This window comes from Anguilla anguilla, chromosome 15 (assembly GCF_013347855.1).
Source record: "Anguilla anguilla isolate fAngAng1 chromosome 15, fAngAng1.pri, whole genome shotgun sequence".
In the NCBI taxonomy this organism is placed as follows: Eukaryota; Metazoa; Chordata; class Actinopteri; order Anguilliformes; family Anguillidae; genus Anguilla; species Anguilla anguilla.
In genome coordinates, this window is record NC_049215.1 from 21,126,421 (window position 1) to 21,148,865 (window position 22,445).

At 38.2% G+C, this 22,445-nt stretch overlaps 2 protein-coding genes across 2 annotated transcripts in view; one reads left to right on the plus strand and one right to left on the minus strand.

Moving 5' to 3' along the window:
• The window catches only part of LOC118214457 (ly6/PLAUR domain-containing protein 1-like), a 36,416-nt gene extending 16,610 nt beyond the window's left edge, over positions 1 to 19,806 (plus strand). The window contains exon 3 of the mRNA XM_035394428.1: positions 16,557 to 19,806. Within this exon, the coding sequence (XP_035250319.1) occupies positions 16,557 to 16,792 (236 nt within the window). The 3' untranslated portion in view covers positions 16,793 to 19,806. The remainder of the gene's footprint in view (positions 1 to 16,556) is intronic.
• Positions 19,302 to 22,445, minus strand: part of LOC118214456 (G-protein coupled receptor 39-like) — a 45,482-nt gene continuing 42,338 nt past the window's right edge. The window contains exon 2 of the mRNA XM_035394427.1: positions 19,302 to 19,804. Within this exon, the coding sequence (XP_035250318.1) occupies positions 19,332 to 19,804 (473 nt within the window). The 3' untranslated portion in view covers positions 19,302 to 19,331. The remainder of the gene's footprint in view (positions 19,805 to 22,445) is intronic.

The following is a 22,445-nucleotide window of genomic DNA, read 5'->3' on the forward strand; positions in this document are numbered from 1 at the left end:
AGCCACTGGCATTACCGTAATGTTTTACATCTCATATCACCTTGTATAGCAGTATTTTGGGTGTATTTACACACCCCCAAATAATATCTGCATGCCAAATTAAGTGCATTGAGACAGGATTAGGCTTTGTATCCATGCACTCCACCACCTTAGTTTGCTACACATTTATGTTCAGTTTACATTTCTGACACCAGCCATATACTAGGCCCAGCATCACCTGTATGGATGTACAGAATTGTGAAAGTGTAATAGGGAGAGCCTGGGAGCTACCATTTCTCAAATATTAATTTAAAGCTCATACACCCCACCCATCCTTTGGTTTAACCAAATTTGAAATAACAAATTCCTCTACCAATTCAGGAGGGTGTATACTATCGCACGCACTCTGCAGAACTGAGGTTCTTGTTTTCACTCTGCAGTCTATCCCCTGAGCTGCCGCAGTTGCAGTGGCGGAAGAATATGCAATTGACGCAGCTTTTGCAGGCACAGTGTAGGCACCTAATTAACCAGAGGGGTCACGATTGAGCAGCAAGGCGGAGTTGTACCCTATTGATGGAACACCTTTCTCCCCTGGGTGGCACTTTGGCAAAGTATGCGAGACTCCCAGCCAAAATCAGGAACGGTGCAGTGTGGATTTAACCCTGGCTGTAGGGTTACTAGTTGCAGGTGACTCAAAGGGGCATGCCAGTCTGGAAGTCTACTACTCCAACTCGCGTGATAACTTTTTAAAGAAAATAATGACCCAGCTGGGGCCTGGGTTAATGCGGTCCTCCTCCGCGAGTTTTTAAGGCTATATTTTGACTCAGACACTGATATTCCCTTGTGTATCTTTTTCAGATGAGAGTTGCAAAAAGCCCCATGATCTCAGCCATTGCTGTACAGGAACTTTATACAGCCATATCTGTTCAAGGATAAGTCGACCTCATGTTTAATTGCCCCCTGCCCCCACCAACTGCCTCAAATGTATGGTCTAAATGTGGGTAAGGATTAGCTGTAACACAAGTCTTATCAAACATCAGAGTATGAATTATTAACTTGAGAAAATAATACACCCAGCTGTATACTTTGATACAGAACACTTTGCCTGAAAACTGAAACGTAGCTTCCTTGATTTAGCTTAGATTGCCAATGCTCAGCGGTGACTTCATGGAGAGTCATTGGCAGATAAGGGAAGTTCTCGCTATCATATGAAAGCCTATGGGAGCTTGCCTCAAAAAGCCCAGCTCCAAGTTAACAAAACCCAACTTCATTTACTCTGGCTAGTAGTGATGTAAAACTATGAACCTGCTCTTCCTATACATAATACCCGCTTGACAGCAATTTTCAGGCGCTAATTTCTTGTTCATAAGAAATATGATTGCATTTATATAAATAGAATGACATCAGCTAATTGCTTCTTTGTTTCTTCATTGCTTCCTCTGAAGCACAGAAAGTACCTTGGAAACACAGTCGAGCGGTTTAGGTTATCTGTAGAACACTACAATGAGTTGTGTGATTTGAATGTAATTCTTCTCAAAGTAAGAATTAATTTGAACATTGAAATTGAATTCCAAAAACAGTGAAAATGAAAAGAATTGCAAGTATTTTATGTGGAAGAAGTGACTTGTTTCCTGGCATAAAATGATGCTATTTAAGGTAGCATGTTATCATTCAACAATGTACACGGTGTGTATATGTGTGTGCATGGGGGGTTGATGGTAGGCCTACTTTTTTATACATTAATACAGTTTAGTAGTCTGTAGATGTGTACAGCTCTGTGTAAAATCAGAAAATAAATTAAATAAATGACTAGTAAAAGCTATTTATATATGGTTTATCTGTGTATATTTTGTATTATATAAATGTATATTTCATGAGAAAAAATGTGAATCAAACTCATTAAACTACACGATGAGATTAACAAATTATTTGTGTGTTAACAGCTGGAGTACAAACTGAAAGAATTTAACATACAATCTTAAGATCAATGTTCTGTAATACAGCAGAGAATTCAAATGTATACAGCACACGTGGTTGACCAGTAGCATGTGTTCTGAGAGATAAAGTCATTCAGTTGAAAGCTCATGTAGTTTCAAACCTTCTCTTCTCTAAATTATGTGTGAAAATGTGAAAATTGTCACTTTACCACCTCTCATCCATTCGGTTTTCTCTGGATAAACACGTCTAATAAGATAATTGCGTAATCACGTGAAGGCATTTCCCACTCATCCCTATTATGGGGTTAATGCCCTACGGTGAAATGTCTAACCCACTGACACCAAAGCTTCTCCTTGGTCGGAGCACATGAACGCTGCCTGATAAAAGTAGGCCTACCGATGGACAATGTCAAAGGGACACATGGCTGAGAAGGACCCCTGAGGGTATCCTGGATTGGAGAATGATGGTCAAAAATGAATCAGTTGATACTACATGACCGACTGGCATTGAGTATTTTTGTGTCAACAGCACTGATTTAATGAACTTTAAAACAATGGATAAACTCTCCTTTATGTTTAGTTAATATACTTCTGTTACAGATTGTAGTTTAATGGTGAAGTGCTTGAACACCACCATCACCATTTCCCATATTTATATTCCATTTGTTTATTTATATGTGGAAACCCGTTGGCTTTATTAAATATTACAGAAACTGAGCTATGATTTGAGAACGCCGTCATCGGCATAAATAAAATATGAAAATCATCTCATTTAGATTAATCAAACCGTCCGACCATCAGAATTGTCTGGCATGGTTTTCATCTCTATAAATCCCACAAGCACATTTCCCACATTTCCACTTCGGGTTAAACTCCCAGAGGTGGATCAAAGAAAGACTGACAGTGATGTCTACCCAAAATTTTAGTCGCTATTTCCCTCGTTTTTTATTCTGATTATGGAGATGTGCACTTGCGCAAGAGACTTTTCACGTGCCTATAAATGTGTGTTGTATTTGTAAACGCATTTATTTATGTAAACTCAGGTAAGGACATTATTATTTCATGTAGCCTACATCATGCTTCTTCTTTTTTAAGTAGGCCTACGGCTTAATTTCGACATAATTCCTTTAGTTGAAGATCAAATGACAGACTATGCGGCACTATTATCGGCTTTTTCGTTAGTAGCCTATACATTGTTTTCCCCCGACGTTCTTAATTCAACGTAAAATTATTGGGCATCGAATGATCAAAATATGGACATCAGGCTATGTGTCTGATTCTAATAATATTTAATTGGCTTTTGATGCTGTGCCGCGACATCGTGTTTTGTAACCTACTGTTCTGATGTGGGTAATTAACGTTGTCTCTTGGACTGCGAACAATTATGCCGGAGTCGATTCGTTATGGTGTCAAATAGAACTTTATTTAAAAGTTAAATCGAACTTAAGTTCGTGATCCTGGACCCTAAATGCCGACATCCACCCACGGAGAATCTAATTGTATTCCGCGGGCGTTTTCATAATATATCCGCTGATTTGCATGTTTGCCGCTTACACACCAGAAAACAAACATTGACTGCAGGAATGCTGGCTCACGGAAGCGATTCAGCTGATTTGCGCACACAAATAAAGGCCAAATATTCTTTCCCCTCTCCCATTTGCTAACGCCTGCAAGGCAGTCATATCAGAGATCCTGGATTTAGTTTTTAATTACGGCGAAGGCTACTTCTACGTTTAATGTGATGTCAGCCTGCGCACAACAGCAGAGCTAATTATTTTTATTTGCGGGAAATCCTATGCATCAATAATGCATTTATGAATTGCTACGGCATTGGAAGTGAGATGGAACACCGGCACAATTTGTCAATGAAATAGGCAGGCTTTCGTTTCATGTTATTTCTGAATTCCAAGGGAAAAGATGGCTGTGCATCAGAATGCGCCTCACTTCTCGGCAAAATGTAGCTATTTATTTTGCATTAACGTGTTGCCATTGGTACAGTTGTAATGCAATTTCCTCCCGCCCGGATAAATAAATTCAGTATTCATCCTATTACTGAAAACGTATCATGTCGGCTTCAATGCTGTATGCAAAATGGGGATACCTCTGGAATAATGTGGCTGGTTTATGAGGCCAAACAGGAAAAAAAAATGTGCTCAATGAGCATTTTGGTAAGTGTAGTAGGTTTACGTAATTTGGTAGCTGCACAGGTTAGTAAACTGTTAAGTTGTATTATAAAGGTGTGCACATGTGTTGGGGCGTTAAACCTGAAGTTTTAAATAATTAAATAGATCAGCCAATTAATTTTGTGTCACAGGTCAATACTTAATTGCTTTTGTATATTTATTAATAAATTGTATTAATATTGCTAGCCAAGGGCTCTCTCAAATTGATAAATACCCTGGTTTCATTTCTGTAAAGAAATGCCTACCATTTTCCTCCAAATGTGCCATCCAGATTAGTGTCAACATAGTGTTTTGTTTGTGTAAACACATACATGAAAGACACTGTACTGCTGTAGGTTTGGGCAGGGGTGCCGTGCTGTATGGGGCTGGGCGGTTTGAAATGTTCCACGGGCCCTGAATGATAGGGGCCCTCAAAAAAATATTAGAACATAGGATTTTCTGCGGTGCTGGAGCTCAATTCATCATTTAAGATGATTGTTCATTGTAGGAAACATGTGCTTAAAGTATTTGAGCAATTCTGTAATTAAGCTACACTCACTTATAGAAGGGGAAAATATGATTGTCGTTAACTGATATGAAGTAGACACATAATCGAGATGGAACAGTAGTTGTAAGTCATGATTTGAGGGTGTTTCTAGATAGACTAGTTTGATAAGATTGTGGACACCAGTGTTTAAGTGCAGTTTTTGGTCTGATATCAAAATCCTTACCTCGGCAGTGCTGACTGTGGATGGAAGCTCCACAGGGCAGTGTTTAATTGACCGTAGCAGCACAGATCACAGAAGATCTGGGTTGGTTGTGTGGCTGCAGGTTGTTGTAAAGAGACAGGCCTATGAACACAATTCTAAAAGGTAATGCATTTAGGTTCAGATCATATCACTTTGAAAATTAAAGATCTGTGAGAAAGAAAAGTTCATTTTTATGGTTTTAATTATTTCTGAATATTAACCATCCATCCCTTAAAGAAGTAACTTTTTGAGCTGGAGGATTGTTTGACTGAAAGCTGGAGGCTGAAAAGGAACAACTGTGTGTAAAAAAAATAAATAAAAATTATTATTATTAATAATAATAATAATAATAATAATAATAATAATAATAATAATAATAATAATAGCAATAATAATAAACTGTGGGGTTTCAAAAACCACTACAAAAACACAATAACTACATAATTTTCCTTTATTTTCTGATTTATTGCCATTATGAAATTTCCATTACTTGATATGTTGGTTCATTGTAGTAAATGACAGCGTGATAATTCTGGAAGGATCCTACTATGTGAGATGACATAATTTAGGGGGATAATCAGTATAAGGGTAACGCATGATAAATCTAACGTGGTCAATAACTTTTTGTTACTGCTGCTACATTACCCATTTCAGGTTTGTCCACATGTAATTCAGTCCTCTACCACATGCCAAAGGTACAGAGCAATTTGACAACCTTCTTGGGAAATATTTTTGTAAAACTGTTTTTGAGTGAGATAAGTAAAAATCTGTTCCAGAAGTAATTTTTAGATATGTTACAATTTTTATTTAAAATAAATCAAATCATACTTTTTTTTTAATGCAGTCATCTGTCCTTCAAAATTTAATATGCTTTTCTGTGGGACTTTTTGCAGGAATTGTTTGCTATGTCATCAAAAACATGATGGCCCCTGTCTGTAACAGCTGTAACGGATATGCCACCTCTGTGTGAGAGGCTGTAACAAATAATGCGCTTTTCGCTGTTGTATGTTTACAGGATGCCTTCTAAAGAGAAAAGGAGAGGGTTGGTACCCAGGGAGGTCATGGAGAGGGCTACAGATTTGTAGATTAAGGACACTAGATGGTGCTGAAAACCACCTACATGTAGTGTCCTTTTGGGGAGACATTAGGCATTTTAAATAGTGTTTGATATTTGCTAAATAAATTAATTGTACTCATCAATGTGTTTGACTTTCAAGTTAGTTCAGTGTTTAATGTTAAATGTGTTCAGCTAATTTGCTTGCTGTGTTTGCATGGCATTAGCTTCTGGATGCTCCAAATTATTAATGGAAAAGATACAGCCATTTATAATAAGCACATACCAGATTGGCCTGTATAGTAGGCTATTTGTTTTGTAAAAGTGTAACTAGGTCTTGGGAAACAAATAAAAGCAGCTTTCCTCATCGTTTAGGACATTACCACAACTCACTTCAGTTGAATGTCTTTTTTTTCGTAAATAAAGCGCCATGCTTTGTAATCTGAGGATGTGACAGACACCACAGACACTACAGTCCAAAAGTATTAGGCCATCTGCAGTGTTTTTTTAAACCTTAGGTAGAAAAGAATTCAGTTTAATATATGTGCATTCATTGAATAACAAACCAAAGTATAAACATTCTTTTTTTATTTCTACCTGCAATAATATATGAAGATGAAGATTACTTAAAAATAATCTTAGACATGACTTTCCTCAAAAGAGCATATTTGTCTTTAATTACAATTAAATTGCAATTAAATTACTGGAAATCGTAAGCTTCTTTGCTATTTCTTACTGGGAATAACCTTTTTGCCTCAATGTTTCCTTGGCCCTGCACATCTAAGCCTAACTCCTTCACCATGGCTGTATTTTTTGAAACTTAAGTGCCTATTTTACTTGCACTACAGGCAAAAGGTTGTAAAAAAAACAATATACTGTATATATATTTGAGATGAGAGAATTCTCGTAAGGACATTTTTTGCTGTGAATGTGTCTGGAAGGATTTTAGTTTGCCTGACAAATGATCCTGCCATGTCTATTATACATGTGTGCATGAAAGCAAGTGCCTTTATAATATCTAGCGATTTTAGATGGGCATTTTTTCAACCTATTCGAAAACAAGACTTCATAATAAGGAATATACAAATATACATATGCTATACACAGAAGATTGGATTAGGTTAAAAAAGGAATTGTATCCGTGTGCTTTGTTTGTGCTTATAAACTTTTTCTCAACAAAAGCAGCTGTCTTGATCTTGCATCATTAGATTTTTCTTGAAATGTATTTTTCATCTGAATAAAGAAGAATCATCTCTTACTCAATAAAGATGAAACAAATCTCTTAGGCTAATCAACACAATTTCAGCTGTTCATCATGCTGAATAGGCCTATTTGGCTAGTAGACGATGCATCAATCGGCTTTAGCCTGCAGTGCAGAATTATGCATTTAACAAGACGACAATAAAACGTCTATTTGCTGATCATATCAAGCTCATCTTTAGTTCATCAAGTTTTGACAGAGTGAAAATGGTCAGTTCGTAACAGACAAACAATAACATTTGGTTATGATAACCAATCACCACCATTTTTAGGGTGTGTCCTTTAATTTACAATGATACTTTGTGGCACAGAAGTGGGCAGCTGCTAACTTTAGTGCATCCTAAGATCCACGTTGTCTGTACAACCTTCTCCTCCTTTAGGCAGCTTCTCTCTCCAGTTTTGATCCCATATAATTTGTTGCTTCATGCCTACAGAGCCTACCAGCCGGGTGGAGGGAGATTTGGGGTAATAACAATGATCGATGATAAGTTGCTGTGCTTTTGAGACAAAATAAGTGGAATAGACTTGGAATACGGGGACTTGGCACATTGAATGGCATTGTTGTAATATAGTTCAATGTCTGTTTAGAACACATGAAATAAATGCAGTGAATTTTGCCTCATAGTTATTGTTTGATTTGAAATACAAATTTGATTGATATGGATGAAAAGCAACCAATTTTACACAACTTTCCCAATACTTTGTAATTTTAACTGTATTCTGTATATGTTCAGTGGGTTCTTTCTGACATACAGATTGCAGTGTAACCGATTTCCTTACTAGTATAATAACTTAGATTTACCTGTGTATCAAGTCTAAGAAAACGTGATTGCAATGCAAAAGTACTGTTGTGTATCATGGGATTACAGCAAATCCCCCACTCGATAAAATCCAAGGGCTTGTGACCTTAACATTTTTTTCTTTGTCATCACTAAAAATGTGCCCAGCACTAGGTTTTGGGCATACACAACTTAAGTATGCCATTGGTGGCATTGTAAGAGGTGGTAGACTCAATAGGTAGAAAGCATTAACATTTTTCACATTTTTATACAGAAGAGTAGCTTTATATTCTTCCTTTTGTCATACTTTTTGATACCTCTGTACAGTGTATGAGTACTGGGGAGTATTTGTAAATAATTGTAGAAGAGCAGCTGATGATTGAGGTAATTAAAAGCAAAGTTGAAGCTTTATGTAAAACCAAGGTGTGCAGACCAGGTTAGGCTAGTTAAAAAGGTAATTGGTCGTTTCAGGGCCATTACCTTTGACCAGGACATTATTAATTGATTTTAGATGTTGTCTATAAAAAGATTAAATAGTGTCCACTCATGGTTTCAGCCCACATATGTACAGTGCCAAAAGTTCAATAGAACTGCAGGCTTGTCAGTTTAACTTGTATCTCATGTACAATACTTGAAACTATCATTAAATAATTGTGCTAGCAGGCTACACAGGTCATCAAGATTTACAGAATCTTGAAGGGGGAGGAAAAGTTCTAAATGTGGGAAATAAAAATGTAATGTAGGACTACTTTATGGGATGGGATCGATAAAATGAATAATGTGGTCAGTTTGAAAAAATATATGGGATTAGTGATTGGCATTAGAACAAATCCCTATTAGGGTCTGGACATGCTGTAGAAAATTTAAAGAGTATAAATCTAAGGAATGTATATTGACATTATGCAATGTTGTTATCGGACTGTGGTTACGTATTTTGTGCAGTTCTGGACACAAAACTAAAATCAAAGACATAGAAGGACTGGAACAAGTTCAAAGAAGGGCACCTAAATTGGTTCCTGGTTTGAAATGTAAAAAGTTATGAGAAAACACTTACTGTAAGATACTTATTCTCTTCATGTTTGGTAAAAGAAGACTAAGTAGGATTTAATTGAGGATTCATTAAAAGTGTTAACAGAAGTTAACTGCATTGGATTTTTCTGGTTGAGTTCTGTCAGTAGAGCAAGGTGGAAAAAAGGATAGGTGATCAAAAGAAAAAGCCTGCACTTCTTTGTGCAGACTTGTAATGTAGCAGAGACCCAAATGGTGTTCAATCCATGCTTGATGCAGTGTTAGTCTCTCTAGGTAAATGGGCAGTGCTGGATATTCAGTTGTTGGTACATTACATTACATTACAGGCATTTAGCAGACGTTCTTATCCAGAGCGATGTACAACAAGTGCATTAGTTCAAGGTGCAGAGGTGCAAAAGAAACACACTACAGTAGGTAAATGGTGAGAACTGATTAGCTGAATGGCCTTTTCTCATGATGATATGTCCTTATGTTTTTTTTTTCTCTTTTTTTGCTTAAGAAAAGTTTGTTTCCTTGGAGATGTTCTTTATATCACCATGGTGATACAGGAATAATCTCTGCTCTACACAAAGGGCAGCAGCATAGCTAGAAATGCTTTATAATGTTGTTCTTTCTATTGACAAAGCCTGTTTTAGTTATTGTACTCATCTTTTGCATCATCACTTGTCACTTGGTCAGGATTGAGAGCTTTTGATCCATTTAGTGATCACATTTATCTCATTGTGGAAACATGAAATGGAAACATTTTTATAATGAAAGTTCCAAATTCAAAGTTTATTAATAGTACAATCTCAGAAATGAACTTCATAATTACGCACTGACCGGTCAACTGAATGGATATAATAAGCAATTCCATACATCTCCTAATTATACAAAACGTTAATTATCTTTCTTTTTATGAAAGAAACTGGGTATCAAACAGAAATTATTCACATGTTGATAAAAACAGTAAAAACACCTCTCCTTTTATAACTGCTGGTTGGGTTCATCTGAAATCAGTAAGTCGGTAAGAAGTATCTGAGGAGCAGCACAATGAAACAAAACAATGGAACCTTGTTGTCTACTGTAAAACATGCATTTTAATGTTTTGCTTGACACAATGACAGATGCTTTCATTAAGTAAAAGTGCTAGAAGCAATTTAAGTTGAGCGGGGTAGTTAAAAGCAGCCTACTCGTCAGCATATTGCTGTGCCCCCAGGAGTATTCTGTCACTGATGCTGCGTCTTTTATGATATGGGTAGAATCATCCCTTGCTTGTGTTGAGCTCACAGTTCATTTTCTGTTCACAATCTTGCTCTTAGTTTTCAGTTTCTCTTTAAACTACTTTTTTTTTGACATTCGGACGTACAGGCTGTGTTGTTTTCATTTTTGAGAAAGCAATAGAGGTAGCATTTTTTTTACAACAGTTGTGAACTTATAACAGTTATGGTGATGTCCAACCTGCCCTTTTTTACAAAGCATTGTGTCTGGACAATGTATAGGTCCCCATGCAAGTCCATTAATCAATTCATCTCTTTTTTTTTGTATAGCACATTTTGTACTGTAAATCCAGCCTGGGCCTTTCTGTGTGGAGTTTGCATGTTCCCCCCGTGTCCGCATGGGTTTCCTTCGGGTACTCCAGTTTCCTCCCACAGTCCAAACACATGCTGGTAGGCTAATTGGAGACTCTAAATTGGCCATAGGTATGAGTTTGTGAATGAATGGTGAGTGAATGGTATGTGTGCCCTGCAATAGAATGGCGGCCTGTCCAGGGTGTATTTCTGCCTCTCGCCCAATGCATGTTGGGATAGGCTCCAGCACCCCCTGCGACCCTGCATAAGTATAGATAATTGATGGATGGATTTCTACATAGGCACGCAATGAGCTTCACAATAAAACAGAAGTAATTTAAAATTATTAAAATAAATCAAACATGGCAAAAGCATAAAAGACATGGTAAAAAAAAACAGAAGACAATGAAATTAAGCAGCTGTCAGCATAGATGAAAACGAGGCTAAAAATGTAAGTTTAGAGTTTTCATGGCAGAGTCATCTGCCTCTACTGCTCTCAGATCTTCTAGGAGACTTTTCAAGAGACCAGAGCCATTGTGACTAAAATCTGGCTCTTCATAGCTTTCGGTTCTTGTTTTCAGTATGAATAACAAACCAGTACCAGAGGATCTGAAGGGCCTGCTGGGAACATGCATGATTGCGGACAGTTAGACAAAAACAGATCAGGTTTAACAAAAAAAGAAACATTGGGCCAGATGTGTGATATGTATGTATGAGGTTTGGAAAAAAAACTGTTTTTCTGTAGTTTTCAGTTCAGATGGGACTGAAAAAACAGACACTGGGCAATCAACTGCCTCTGTTCATCAGCTCACCAACCAGTGGGTCAGTCCCCATGCTGCAGCCTATCTGCTGCCTGAGCTTAGAGAAATGGCTCCCAGTTCCCGTGTGGTCGTTTTTGTTTTGTCAAAATTGTAAAATAAAATAAAAAATATTGAAATGAGGCTTAAATGGGATGCAAATGAGGAGAGATATTGAATAAAACTCAAGCCTAGAGACACTGAAGAGAAACAGGGCAGGCAAGATAAAAGGGAGTGTGGGCACACTGTGGAGAGTGTTGTGAGTGAGGGGATTGGTGAACCCAGTGAACCATAGGTAGTAAATGGGAGTAAATAGTAAATTATTTTTTTTACTAACTTTACACAGGATGGTAACTAGATAAAAAGACAAATTCATGTAAACTTATAACAATCTGTTTACACAAGAAACTAAATGTTAAAATTTGACAAAAAAAGAAGTTTTTCTTTTAAAATGCAACACAAACTTCGCCCAAATGATACATACATGCCTTCTCGGACTGTAAAGAAGTAGCCAATATCTGGAAACAATTAGAGGCAAGGTTATCAACAGTCTTGTAGTGCTTCGAGACTGTTGTATTTTTCCCTTTCTGTGCCTCTTTCTGGACTCTGAGGTGGCTTCTAATAGCAACTATAGAATTAAATGTATATACCACTCTTAATGCTAAATTTTCTCATCATATACCGTAAGAGAGGTTCAAATCCTCCACCATTACAGTGTTGGGAAAAAAATATTTTTATTTATACCCTTTATACTCTGTGGTGTCAAAATAAGGACATTTCATTCGCAGTAGTGCTTATATGTGGATTATCTGCTTGATATGAGGTTTGAGAACCTCAAACCCCTTTGATTTCAGTGATTTGTGTTTCTCCCTTGCTAAGCCCTGTTGTATCTGTCCTGTCGTATCATTTCTCTTTCTTTCTGTGGAGCTTTAGCTCCCTCTCTGTATGACTGGCTGACTGGAGGCTGAAAACACTGGGGAGGGCAGGTTCAGAGTGCATGTGTTCTGTACATGTTACTATTGTCTTTTCAGTTTTTATTGCTAATTCTAGTGTTATAATTGTCATTTATTGTTGTGTTTATTATTGAAATTCTGTATATTATCAATACTATTGTATCGTAACTATAGAAATTATAGAGATTTTGAATATTGTCTGAATAATGGATCAGCGGGTTGGTGGTGGATACTGGTGGGGGGAATCAGTGTCTGTAAAATACAGGAAGATATTCCTGAGCAAAAACAAAGTTGTCCTCCACACAAGTCCAATAGGGACCATATGTACTCTGTAAGAGTTGATTTAAAAAAAAAAAAAATTAGTTACAGTAACGGCTAGGCTAGACAGCCATTGTACTTTGCCAAGTGGCTGACTGTGGGGCTGTAATGCCCAACAGCTAAAATTCCCACTGCTGCTGATAACATCGCAGCAAGTACTCGGGCAGCACAGTACATCATGAAGGTGGCCCGCTGGAGGGTTAAAGCATAATTAACTAACTAAAAATCAAGAGGGGAAGAGGAGAGAGCGAGCCGAAAAGACCCTACGAGCCGGAGCTGTAGGCTGAAGAGAGCGATAGCCTAGGATTGCGAATACAATGCCACTTAACGGAACATACATCTGCACCCCCCTTCCCCAGCCCCCCTCTTCTGCACGCCAAATCCTTGTCAGCAGCGAACTTCTGGAGCAGGGCGTTTGGAAAAACAGGGCCTTTTTTCCCTCAGAATTAGCAGACAGAAGTATTGTTGCCTCTGTCACAGCGGACAGCAGTAATCTGAAGCAGTAATTGCCTGCTAACTCAGGCTGTCTCCTACCAGCGCAGGAAGGCAGAGGAAGACATTGTCTCGCCTTTACCAATTGTCACACCGTTTGACAGCTCAAAAAGGAATTTAGTACGCCTAGGGTTTCCGAAGACAGGGAGGGCAGGGGACAAAAATGCTTATGCAGCTACCGTCCACTGCTAAAAACAACTCTCAATTTTCAGTCTTCCATCTCTCCATATTGAATTTATTTGATTTCTATTTAGTTTCCCAACATGAAGGGTTCACTGAGCCCTTGGCATTAATCAGAGGGAGGATCCTGACTTTGCGTCTATGTGTTGAGTTTTTGTTCTCTGAAGACGTGACTTCTAGATTTTTCTTTTTTTCTTTTTAGCCTTTCTGTATGAAGCTTTAAAGGGATGTTACAAACGTATGCCAAATTTATGAAAATGTGTGTTATTTTTGCTTTAATATATACAGGGGTGTTATGCAGTTTACAGATAATAGCTCTGAAAGGTTATTTATTTCATTGTGTTCTCTGGCTATAATTACATATTAATTTGAAGCATGGGTCAGGAGTCTTAACAGTATAACAAAGGCAATAAATTAAAAACCGTGTTTTTGTCCCTGCCGAAAATTTTGCACAGTATTTACTAAGTCTGGTTATGTAAATGAACATGGCCACAGTGAGTTCATTTAAATGAACTGTTGGAATTTAAGATGCAGCTTGCACATGGCAGGAAAGCAGCACTGTTGTACCGCTCAATCTCTGATGAAGTTTAGTTTTGGACAGGTGTCAGCGTCCATGGATGCAATGGATAGGCAGTGTCACCTTTAAATGTTAACACATCTCATTAGTAAAGATGTCAGAACAGTTTTAATATGTCAAGTTGTTCAATTCCATACCCAATAGCCAACCACCTCCTGAGTCACCATCTCTCAACTTCTCTTACAGGCAACTGTCCCTAAAGATGAAGGAGCCATGCATTTAAAAGCATATTTTAAAGATTATCTATTTTCGTAAACGTAGTCATAAATGTAACATAAGTAGTAACATAAGTAGTCATAAGTAGTCATAAATGTAACACATCAGAAATGTGAGAAGGTCAATAAGTGAATGTACACTGTGGCTACGGCACCATTTCAGGTTTGTACATGTTTGTACATTTTTGTCCTCTATCACTTCCCAAATGCAATGTGATAGCTATATTATATTTCCAAAAAAACCTTTTTGAGCGAGATAAGTAAAAACTGTTCAGGTAATCATTTTTGGGTATAAGGGTTTATTTCTATTTGCAGTAAATCAAATCATCAGTCATTTAAAAAGTTATCTTTCATTGAAAAGAAAAGTATTAGGGTTCACTGATCTTGAATTAAAAAAAAAAAAAAAGTCAAATTGGCCGATTTCCAATTACGATGGCTGAAGTTAAAAAAAAAAAAAAAAAAAAAATGAATATATATATATATCTAATAATAATAATTATTATTATTATAAAGCAATAGGGAACAAAGGAAACATAATATTGTTTATTTGCTCTCTAGGATACCAATACATTCAGATACTTTAGTCATTATTATTATTATTATAATTATTATTAACAACATTATTGTCATATTGTTGTCCTAAACACACAGTGAAGGAGCTCTGATTCAATGTGGCTGCTTCTGGAAGAGTTCGTGTTCATGGCTTCACACCTTGATCTGCGCCAGCACTTTATTTTAGGAGACGTTTCAGTGCAACAATAGACAAAATGACATCTGCCGCATTCGCTGCGGAAGCATCGATTTCTCTAGTAAGCTCCAAAAAAGGGAGTAGAGTCAATGTGTTTTACGTTTAACATGAATTACCTTTATAAGATAATTCTGAAAATCCAAATCCTGAATGTATTGCACAAGCTAATTATTCATCAGACTATTATGAGGATATGATGAGGAGCCTCTTCACTTTAATGGCCGATTATATTTATTTGAACCGGAATATACGAACAAAGAGCTAAATTAAATTTGTGTGTACACAGAATAGTGTAGGTTATGGTCAATTCTGTAAGTTCAGACAGAATTATTTTTAATTTCGACACATTTTAACATTCATTTTCACTTCCCAATAAATAGGCGTAGATAAGCTAGACTTGCCTGAAGGTACATTGAAGCTGTGGCCTATCTTGATATGCCCCATAAACACCATGGTGAAGCTAATGGCATAGAGAAGAAAAAAAAACGTCCACTGCGACACCTTAGTAAATATGGAAAAATGCCTTTAATGTCAGTAGGAACCTTTTTCACCCTTTTGATAAAAAAAGAAACCATTAACTGTTGTGTTGTGCAGCTGCTATAAGGAGTCCAGTATGCATGGTCAAAGGTATCTAAGGGAATTTTTCACATGATAATTAATGTGCAGCAACCATGTAGTGAAGAATGGCAGGGAGCCAGTTGCAGTCCCTGCTTGGCATTGACATTCAGAGGTTTGGTTTAAGCATGAAGTTTTCTTTATTCTTTATTTGACAGGGACAGCGCACATCCACTTGGCTGTCCCAGTTATCAAGCTAAATTTGATCTGTTATCCCTGACCAAATTATGCCCAGTTAATGAGGATTCTGGAAAGTGCTTCACAGTGACTACAGTGTGGTGCTGTCCAGTAAGCAGGACCTGGTCTGAGAGGAAACGAACATTCTGGATGTGTTGGGTTGTTGTAGAACTCTGTGGTGTTGGCCGCAGCCATCCTTAAATGCTGGAGTTCAGGAGCTTTAATGGGGCATTTAAAGGACAGACTCAGATTGTTCATTTGCAGCAATGCGACAGATGTGATAGACAGGTTTGCCTTGGCCTTAAATGACTAAAGTCACACCTCCCAAATGCTTTAGTTCAATACAAAGTGGGTCTGAGGACAATGAACAGAAGGACAGTTACACTTCACATTCTGAAGAGTGCACTCTGCTTCTGTTGTTTTTTAGTCAAAAACTGATTTTTGTTCCTGTTCTCCATAATGGTATGTCATTACCTGCATTTGACAAATGACACATTAGTTTTGAGTAATTAATTCATTACAAATACATGACAATTAAATCTTGAATTAAATCAAACTGACACACATTTATCCACTGTTATTATTGTTACAGATTGCCACATTGCTTTCCATATTATTTTTGAAGGCATTATTCTATTTTCAGCTTTGTCGATATTTATCTTATTTTTACTTTCTGTTCTTCAATTTCGGAAGGAAAAAGAAATGGAGGGAATGCACTTTGTCTTCTTCTTCTTCGTCTTATCATTGTTATCTTTACAGAGGTGAAAGATCCAGATTCGGAAAGCAAAAGTCCTCCCACAAGTCACAGCACAGTTCTTCAGCCAGGTGGTGGAACTAATTAGTGAAATTAGCTGGCTGAGTTCACGGGTGGAAGAAACACACAGCAAGATTTTTACTTTCTGAGCCCTGGACTTCCCACCTCTGTAGGGATTGAGGGGTTTTTCTGTTTAGGGGTCACTGAACCATTGCTCTGTGTCCTCGGCAGGTGTGCATTACCGGAAGTCCTGCGCCTCCTCGGGCGCGTGCCTCATTGCCTCGTCGGGCTATCAGCAGTTCTGCACGGGCAAGCTGCACTCTGTCTGCATCAGCTGCTGCAACACGCCCCTCTGCAACGGACCCCGCCTAAAAAAGCGCCCTGTCCCATCTGCCACGCCCCCTGCCATGCCCCGCACCCCCCTCAGCCTCCTGCTCCTTTTTCTACCGCCCCTCCTGCTGACGTAGGGCCTACCCCATCCTGGACCCAATCAATGGGGAGGTGTTTTCTGACAGAACTCTTCATTTACAGCGCTGAAGATACGTGTTGATTTTTATTATTAATTGGTAGTTTTTTTGTTTCCTTAGATTTGTTGGCTTTACAGATACTAGGATGGAGTCCCAGCCATGTCAACAGTTAGTGTTCCACAAGTACCTTTAGCCTTTGTGTACGGTGACCGCTCCGCTAGCTTATAGATATTCAGTGGTCCTGGTGTTTAGTATACAGCTGGAGAGGAAAAGGTAGCCCGCCCTTGAGCCCTTGAACGATCTCCTGGGACAGATCGACAGGAACAGAACACTGCAAACGGCCGCAATGACTTCTGGCTGTTGTGTTTTTCTGACGGTTTCACAGAAGCCCTTTCACAGTCACTGATGGTGGTGAACAGTGACAACGAGGAGAAAAAGAGAAAAGTGGAGATTTAACAGCAGACAGGCACGGTGGAGACACAGCAGAGTAATAAAACCGATAGAGACTGCTGCTCTCACTGAACACACCTTTTTAATATTGTTGTCGCATTGATATTTTTTGAAAATATGATAAAACCAAGCAGATAACAATTCAAGTACAAATCATTTATTACAAATAGTATTATAAAGAATAATATAAACAAGGGGTTCAGTGCAATGAAATTTGTAAAATAAATCTATTTAGTGAAAGTCATTGCTAACAGAATGCATGCCATTTTTCATAAGCCACTTCAAGAGCCTTATAATCATGTCTGACAGTGTGACAAGCGCTGTGATAAACGCTGCAAGATGGAGGGGCCCTGATAGCATTTAATCATTTTACGCACAATCCTATAGAGAACAAAAGCGACAGGTTTGAGGCTGTCTCTAGGAAACCGGAGCATCATACAGCTGCTTTTCATTCCCTTGCATTTGGATCCGTCCTTCTTTGTCTTTTAAATGTAAAGAATATATAAATTAGGCTCCCAACAAGGGGCTGACCATTGGCAATTCCCACCCAAATTTGGAATGGCCAATCATCTACAACCGCAGCCACATTTATGCTGCTAACCCCGCTGCTGATTTAGTGTAGATACCCCAACGTCCACCTCTGAAACTTGTGGTGTCGCCAGATGTTTTTTTTCACAGCGCATATTACAGCTAAGCTTGCTGAAAGTGCAGTCAGAGGAAGGCCTTTCATATATGGCTTCATACACGTCGATTGACGTTCACTAGATGGCAATGAATGCAGATTCCAATCGAATTAACCCTCTCATACCCTGGGCGACGCAATCTCCAATTGCCCCTTGCATTATGGAGCTACCAGCCACTGTCACGGTCACAGCATTGTCACAGTCGCCCCCTTTTCAAATTGCTGTCAATATTATTTAAACGTTGATGTCGTTAAAATTGCTACATTTAACTCAGGAGATCAGACAAGATCTCTTACATTACCAGATACTGCACTGGCTTAAACAGCTTGAAAGCATTTTTATTGTCATGATTATTAACATGAAATTATTTATAAATTATATTTTTCTATATTATTTACAGTGTTCATCCTGCACTTTGTTTCCTTCATGGACAGTATCCAGGGGAAGACATGCTATAGAGTGGTATGGTTCAACAGAGCACTTTCTATCGCTCCAGGACACACAGAGTAGCCTGTTAAACTCACGGGCTATTCCCACCCATATATCATGGCTCTGTTGTTTGCAATGGCAGCTTTTTGTGGCTGGATTGAATAAACCCTCACGCCCCAGAGCACAGTAATGCCCTCATCTGTCCAGAGCTCATTTCCAGTGTAGCCCTCACCACCTTGTATTTTTTTCATTTTTTCCTGTCTGTGGCCCTTAGCTGCTTTTGTGCAGTGGCTCGACAGGAAACACTTGACTGCTTTAAAAAGAATCTGGGTTGTGTTGCTGTTGCTGTCACCACATTCATGAATGGTTATTCCTCCCATTGGTTGGTGGTAACCACTTAATGGCCTAACACTGAAAATTTCAGAGTGACATGCAGCTCATAAAGCAGGGATTCTCGTTATTTGGGCCCGTAACACTGCACCGGACAAATTTAAACAAGAAACGTGACTAACTAAAAAATAAAATAATTGTTACATATGATATAATTCACTTTGGTGTTAAAAGCCAGTCCAGCACTGTTCTTCGAGGACCGCATCCACTCCAGGCAGCCATGCATTGGCAAAATCTAAATTATTGATGCATTCCTTTATGTATAACATGACAAGCAAATAAATGCAAATGATGCATAGAATTGCTGGAGGAAATGTTTGCTGCAACCAGCTGACATATACTGTGTCCACATCTTTTCAACCTTGGAGACAATGCATTTCATTTGTGACTCCTTTGAGAAACGGCACATCTCCTTGGATACTCCTTGGAGAAACCAATTTTTCCTCGGTAGCTCCATGGTGAGACTGCACATCACCTTGGATGCTCCTCGGGGAAACAATGCATCACCTTGGCATTTCCTCTGAGAAACAGCACATTGTTTTTGGAAGCTCCTTGGAGAGACCTACTCTGTACATCTTCAGCAGGACTCAGATTTCATTTAGTGATGTCTGCACCGTGCTTGGCTCGGAAGACTCTGAGGGTGTCACCAAATCCTTGTGGTGAGGTGCAGTGTGGCCTTCCATCTGGGAAGTGGCACAAGTCTTGGGGTCATCCTTGGCCACGGTGGGCTGGCTGCGCCGAAGGGATCTAAGCAGCAGGGGGCGCACCAAACGGGCAGAGGTGCCGTCCGGAATGTTCAGGGTCCTCTTGTTGATGTGCTCGATGGTCAGCCGGCAGCGCAGCACCTGCACAAAGACTCGGCGGAACTTGCGGGAGGAGAGGTTGTAGAGGAAGGGGTTGATCACAGAGCTGAGGTAGAAAAAGGTGTCGGCGATAGGGTGGAGGGTGACGTAGGCCCTGAAGTAGGACAAAGTCCACTCGGATTTGGGCTTGGCCGCCGACATCAGCCGACGGATCTGATTGGGTATCCAGCATCCTGCAAGAGCCACCACAATTAAACCTGCGAGAATGAGGAAGAGGGAGGGAAAAGGGAAGAGGGAGAAAGTATTAATTGTTAAATTATTTTAATAAAAAGTTTTTTCAGTTTTGGATTCGGTTAACATGAATTTAATTTATTTATGCAGTCACAACTGCCAGCACAGAATTATTAAGATGTTTTATGTATTTATGATATTTAAAGAATTAAGTTTTACTTCCTATTTGCAGGCTTTGATTCAATCTCATTTCAAAATATTTTTTTCAGATGAACTGAAGCTGAACTGAAGTGCTTGTTGCTTAAGCGTTCAACTATTACTATTGTGGCTGCTGAAATTATGGGAAGAAAATTAAGAAGCTATTATATTATGCTTATTTAATCATTTTAGATTTAGGTTTGGTACACAATTCCAGTAAAGCTTAAACCATGTGCTGAAAGTGAAGAATGAAGCCTGTTGCAGTCAGATTTAATCTCAAACCATTTATTTTCTTGGTGTTAATTTTTCTTGCTTTTTCTTCTGTGTGCCATAGTTATTAAGACATGTATTCAGTGATTCACAATACACAACAATGTCAGTTATTCTCAGTATAAGTTTTGCTTTTTGTTAAAAAATAATGAAATCTTACTTGTGTTTAATTATTTTCTGAGCTGAAAGGCTGACATTTCTGACAGGTCTAAAACAAAAGAAAATAATGTTGATGTATGCCAGTCCTGAGAACTGAGCATTAAAGTCAGTAATATATTTATGAAATTCCATTGTACTTGAGTTTTGAGGTTGATATTTTACATGCACTAATGATTAATTTGTCTCACATTTGCAAGCCTGAGAATATCAAAAATAAACCTATTACACATTGACTTAAGGTGGAAAACAAATTAAAAGTAATAAAAAATATGTTTAATGAATCTTCAGCTTGATCAGCTTGATCGATTCAATTTGTGTCTTGGGATTGATTACATATTTCAGTGGTTTTAATGACTGTCTAGAAAATGTCAGCTCATGAATGTCAGTGCTCCTCAAAATAGAAACTAGACAATACTTGTTTTGTAGGAAATGTTTTTTTTTTGTTTTTTGTTTTTTTTTTTAATGAAGGGTTTCCAGGATTGGTCTTCTGTGAAGAGAATTCAATGAATATGAAATAAAACTACATACAAATTACATATAAATAAAGAATTGTTGCAAAAAATCTTTTAATTGTTTTCATTCTTTATTATTGCATGGCAATTTATTAAAATGCATTCATACTTATGAACTTGTATTGGTTCATTTTATATTAGTATAATATATTAAATATACAATTGCCTCTCTTGAAATTCTTGAATACATGGACATAGTGAAAATAAGCACTTAAATATGAACAGATTAGGAATAGCTGGAACCAACACAGTTGTGTGTTTATTTAAAAACCTATAGCCTGTAAATCTGGTAACTAGATCAAACATTGAATAGCATATTCAACCTGGTTGCATGTGGCTGGGTTAGTTATCACATAATCACAGTCATAAATCAAAAATATGAAAAGTCACTTCAGGAGATCCAAATCTTGTAAACAAAAAATGGAAAAAAAGTGGAAATGGGAAAAGCTTCTCTCTTGCCATGTTTTATTTATCACATATGTATTCCATGACAACACACTCAGGCAGAACAGTGTAAAAAGCAATGAGAGGGAAAGCCTTTAGAAAAAAACAAGTGTTAATGGTTTATGAAATACACAGTATGAAAGATAATGAAACAGTTTATTTTCACTGTTTACCTGAATATCCATTTAAAAATGATTCAACATGTTGCAGTTTCTTCATGTAACAGTATTCATTGGTACTATTCCCAGAAAAATCATACACAGTGGCTACTTAATAAAGTGTGTACTGGGTAGGATCCCCTTTTGCCTCCAGAATTGCGTGACTTTTTGTGGCATGCATTCAATGAGGTTCTGAAAACATTCTTTCGGGATTTTGGTACATGCTGGCTTGATAGCATCGTGCAGGTACTGTATATTTTTCAGCAATACATTCATGCTGCAAACCTCCCTTTCCATCTCATCCCAAAGGTGCTCTATTGGATGATCTATTCGAGATCTGGGGATCGTGCAGTTCATTGGACTAAACTGAGTTTACTGTCATATCTGTGGAACCAGCTTGAATTAATATATGCTTTGTGGCGTATTGTTTTGCTGGAAGTAGACTGCGGCCATAAAGGGATGCACTTGGTTAGCAACAATGCTTAGGTATGTTGTGGCATTCAAATGATGCTCAATTGGTATTAAGGGGCCCACACCACTACACCACAAACACAAGCCGGCATTGTTGACACAAGGCAGGATGGATCCATGGATTCATGCTGTTTACACAAAACTCTGCATCTTCATGTTGCAGTGGAAATCAAGATTTGTCAGACCAGGCAATGTTTTTCCCATCTTCAATCATCCACTTATGTTGATTACATAACAACTGTAGCCCCAGCTTTCTGTTCTTAGTTGACAGGAGTGTAACCCGGCATGGTCTTCTTCTGCTGTAACCCATCCGTTTCACGGTTCAATGTGTTGTGCCTTCAGAGATACGCATCTGTGCACCACTGCTGTTTGAGCATTTGTGTATGCATGTGTGTGTGTGTGTGTGTGTGTGCTAAAAACTACATTTACAAAAGTATATGGAAGCCCCTTCAAAT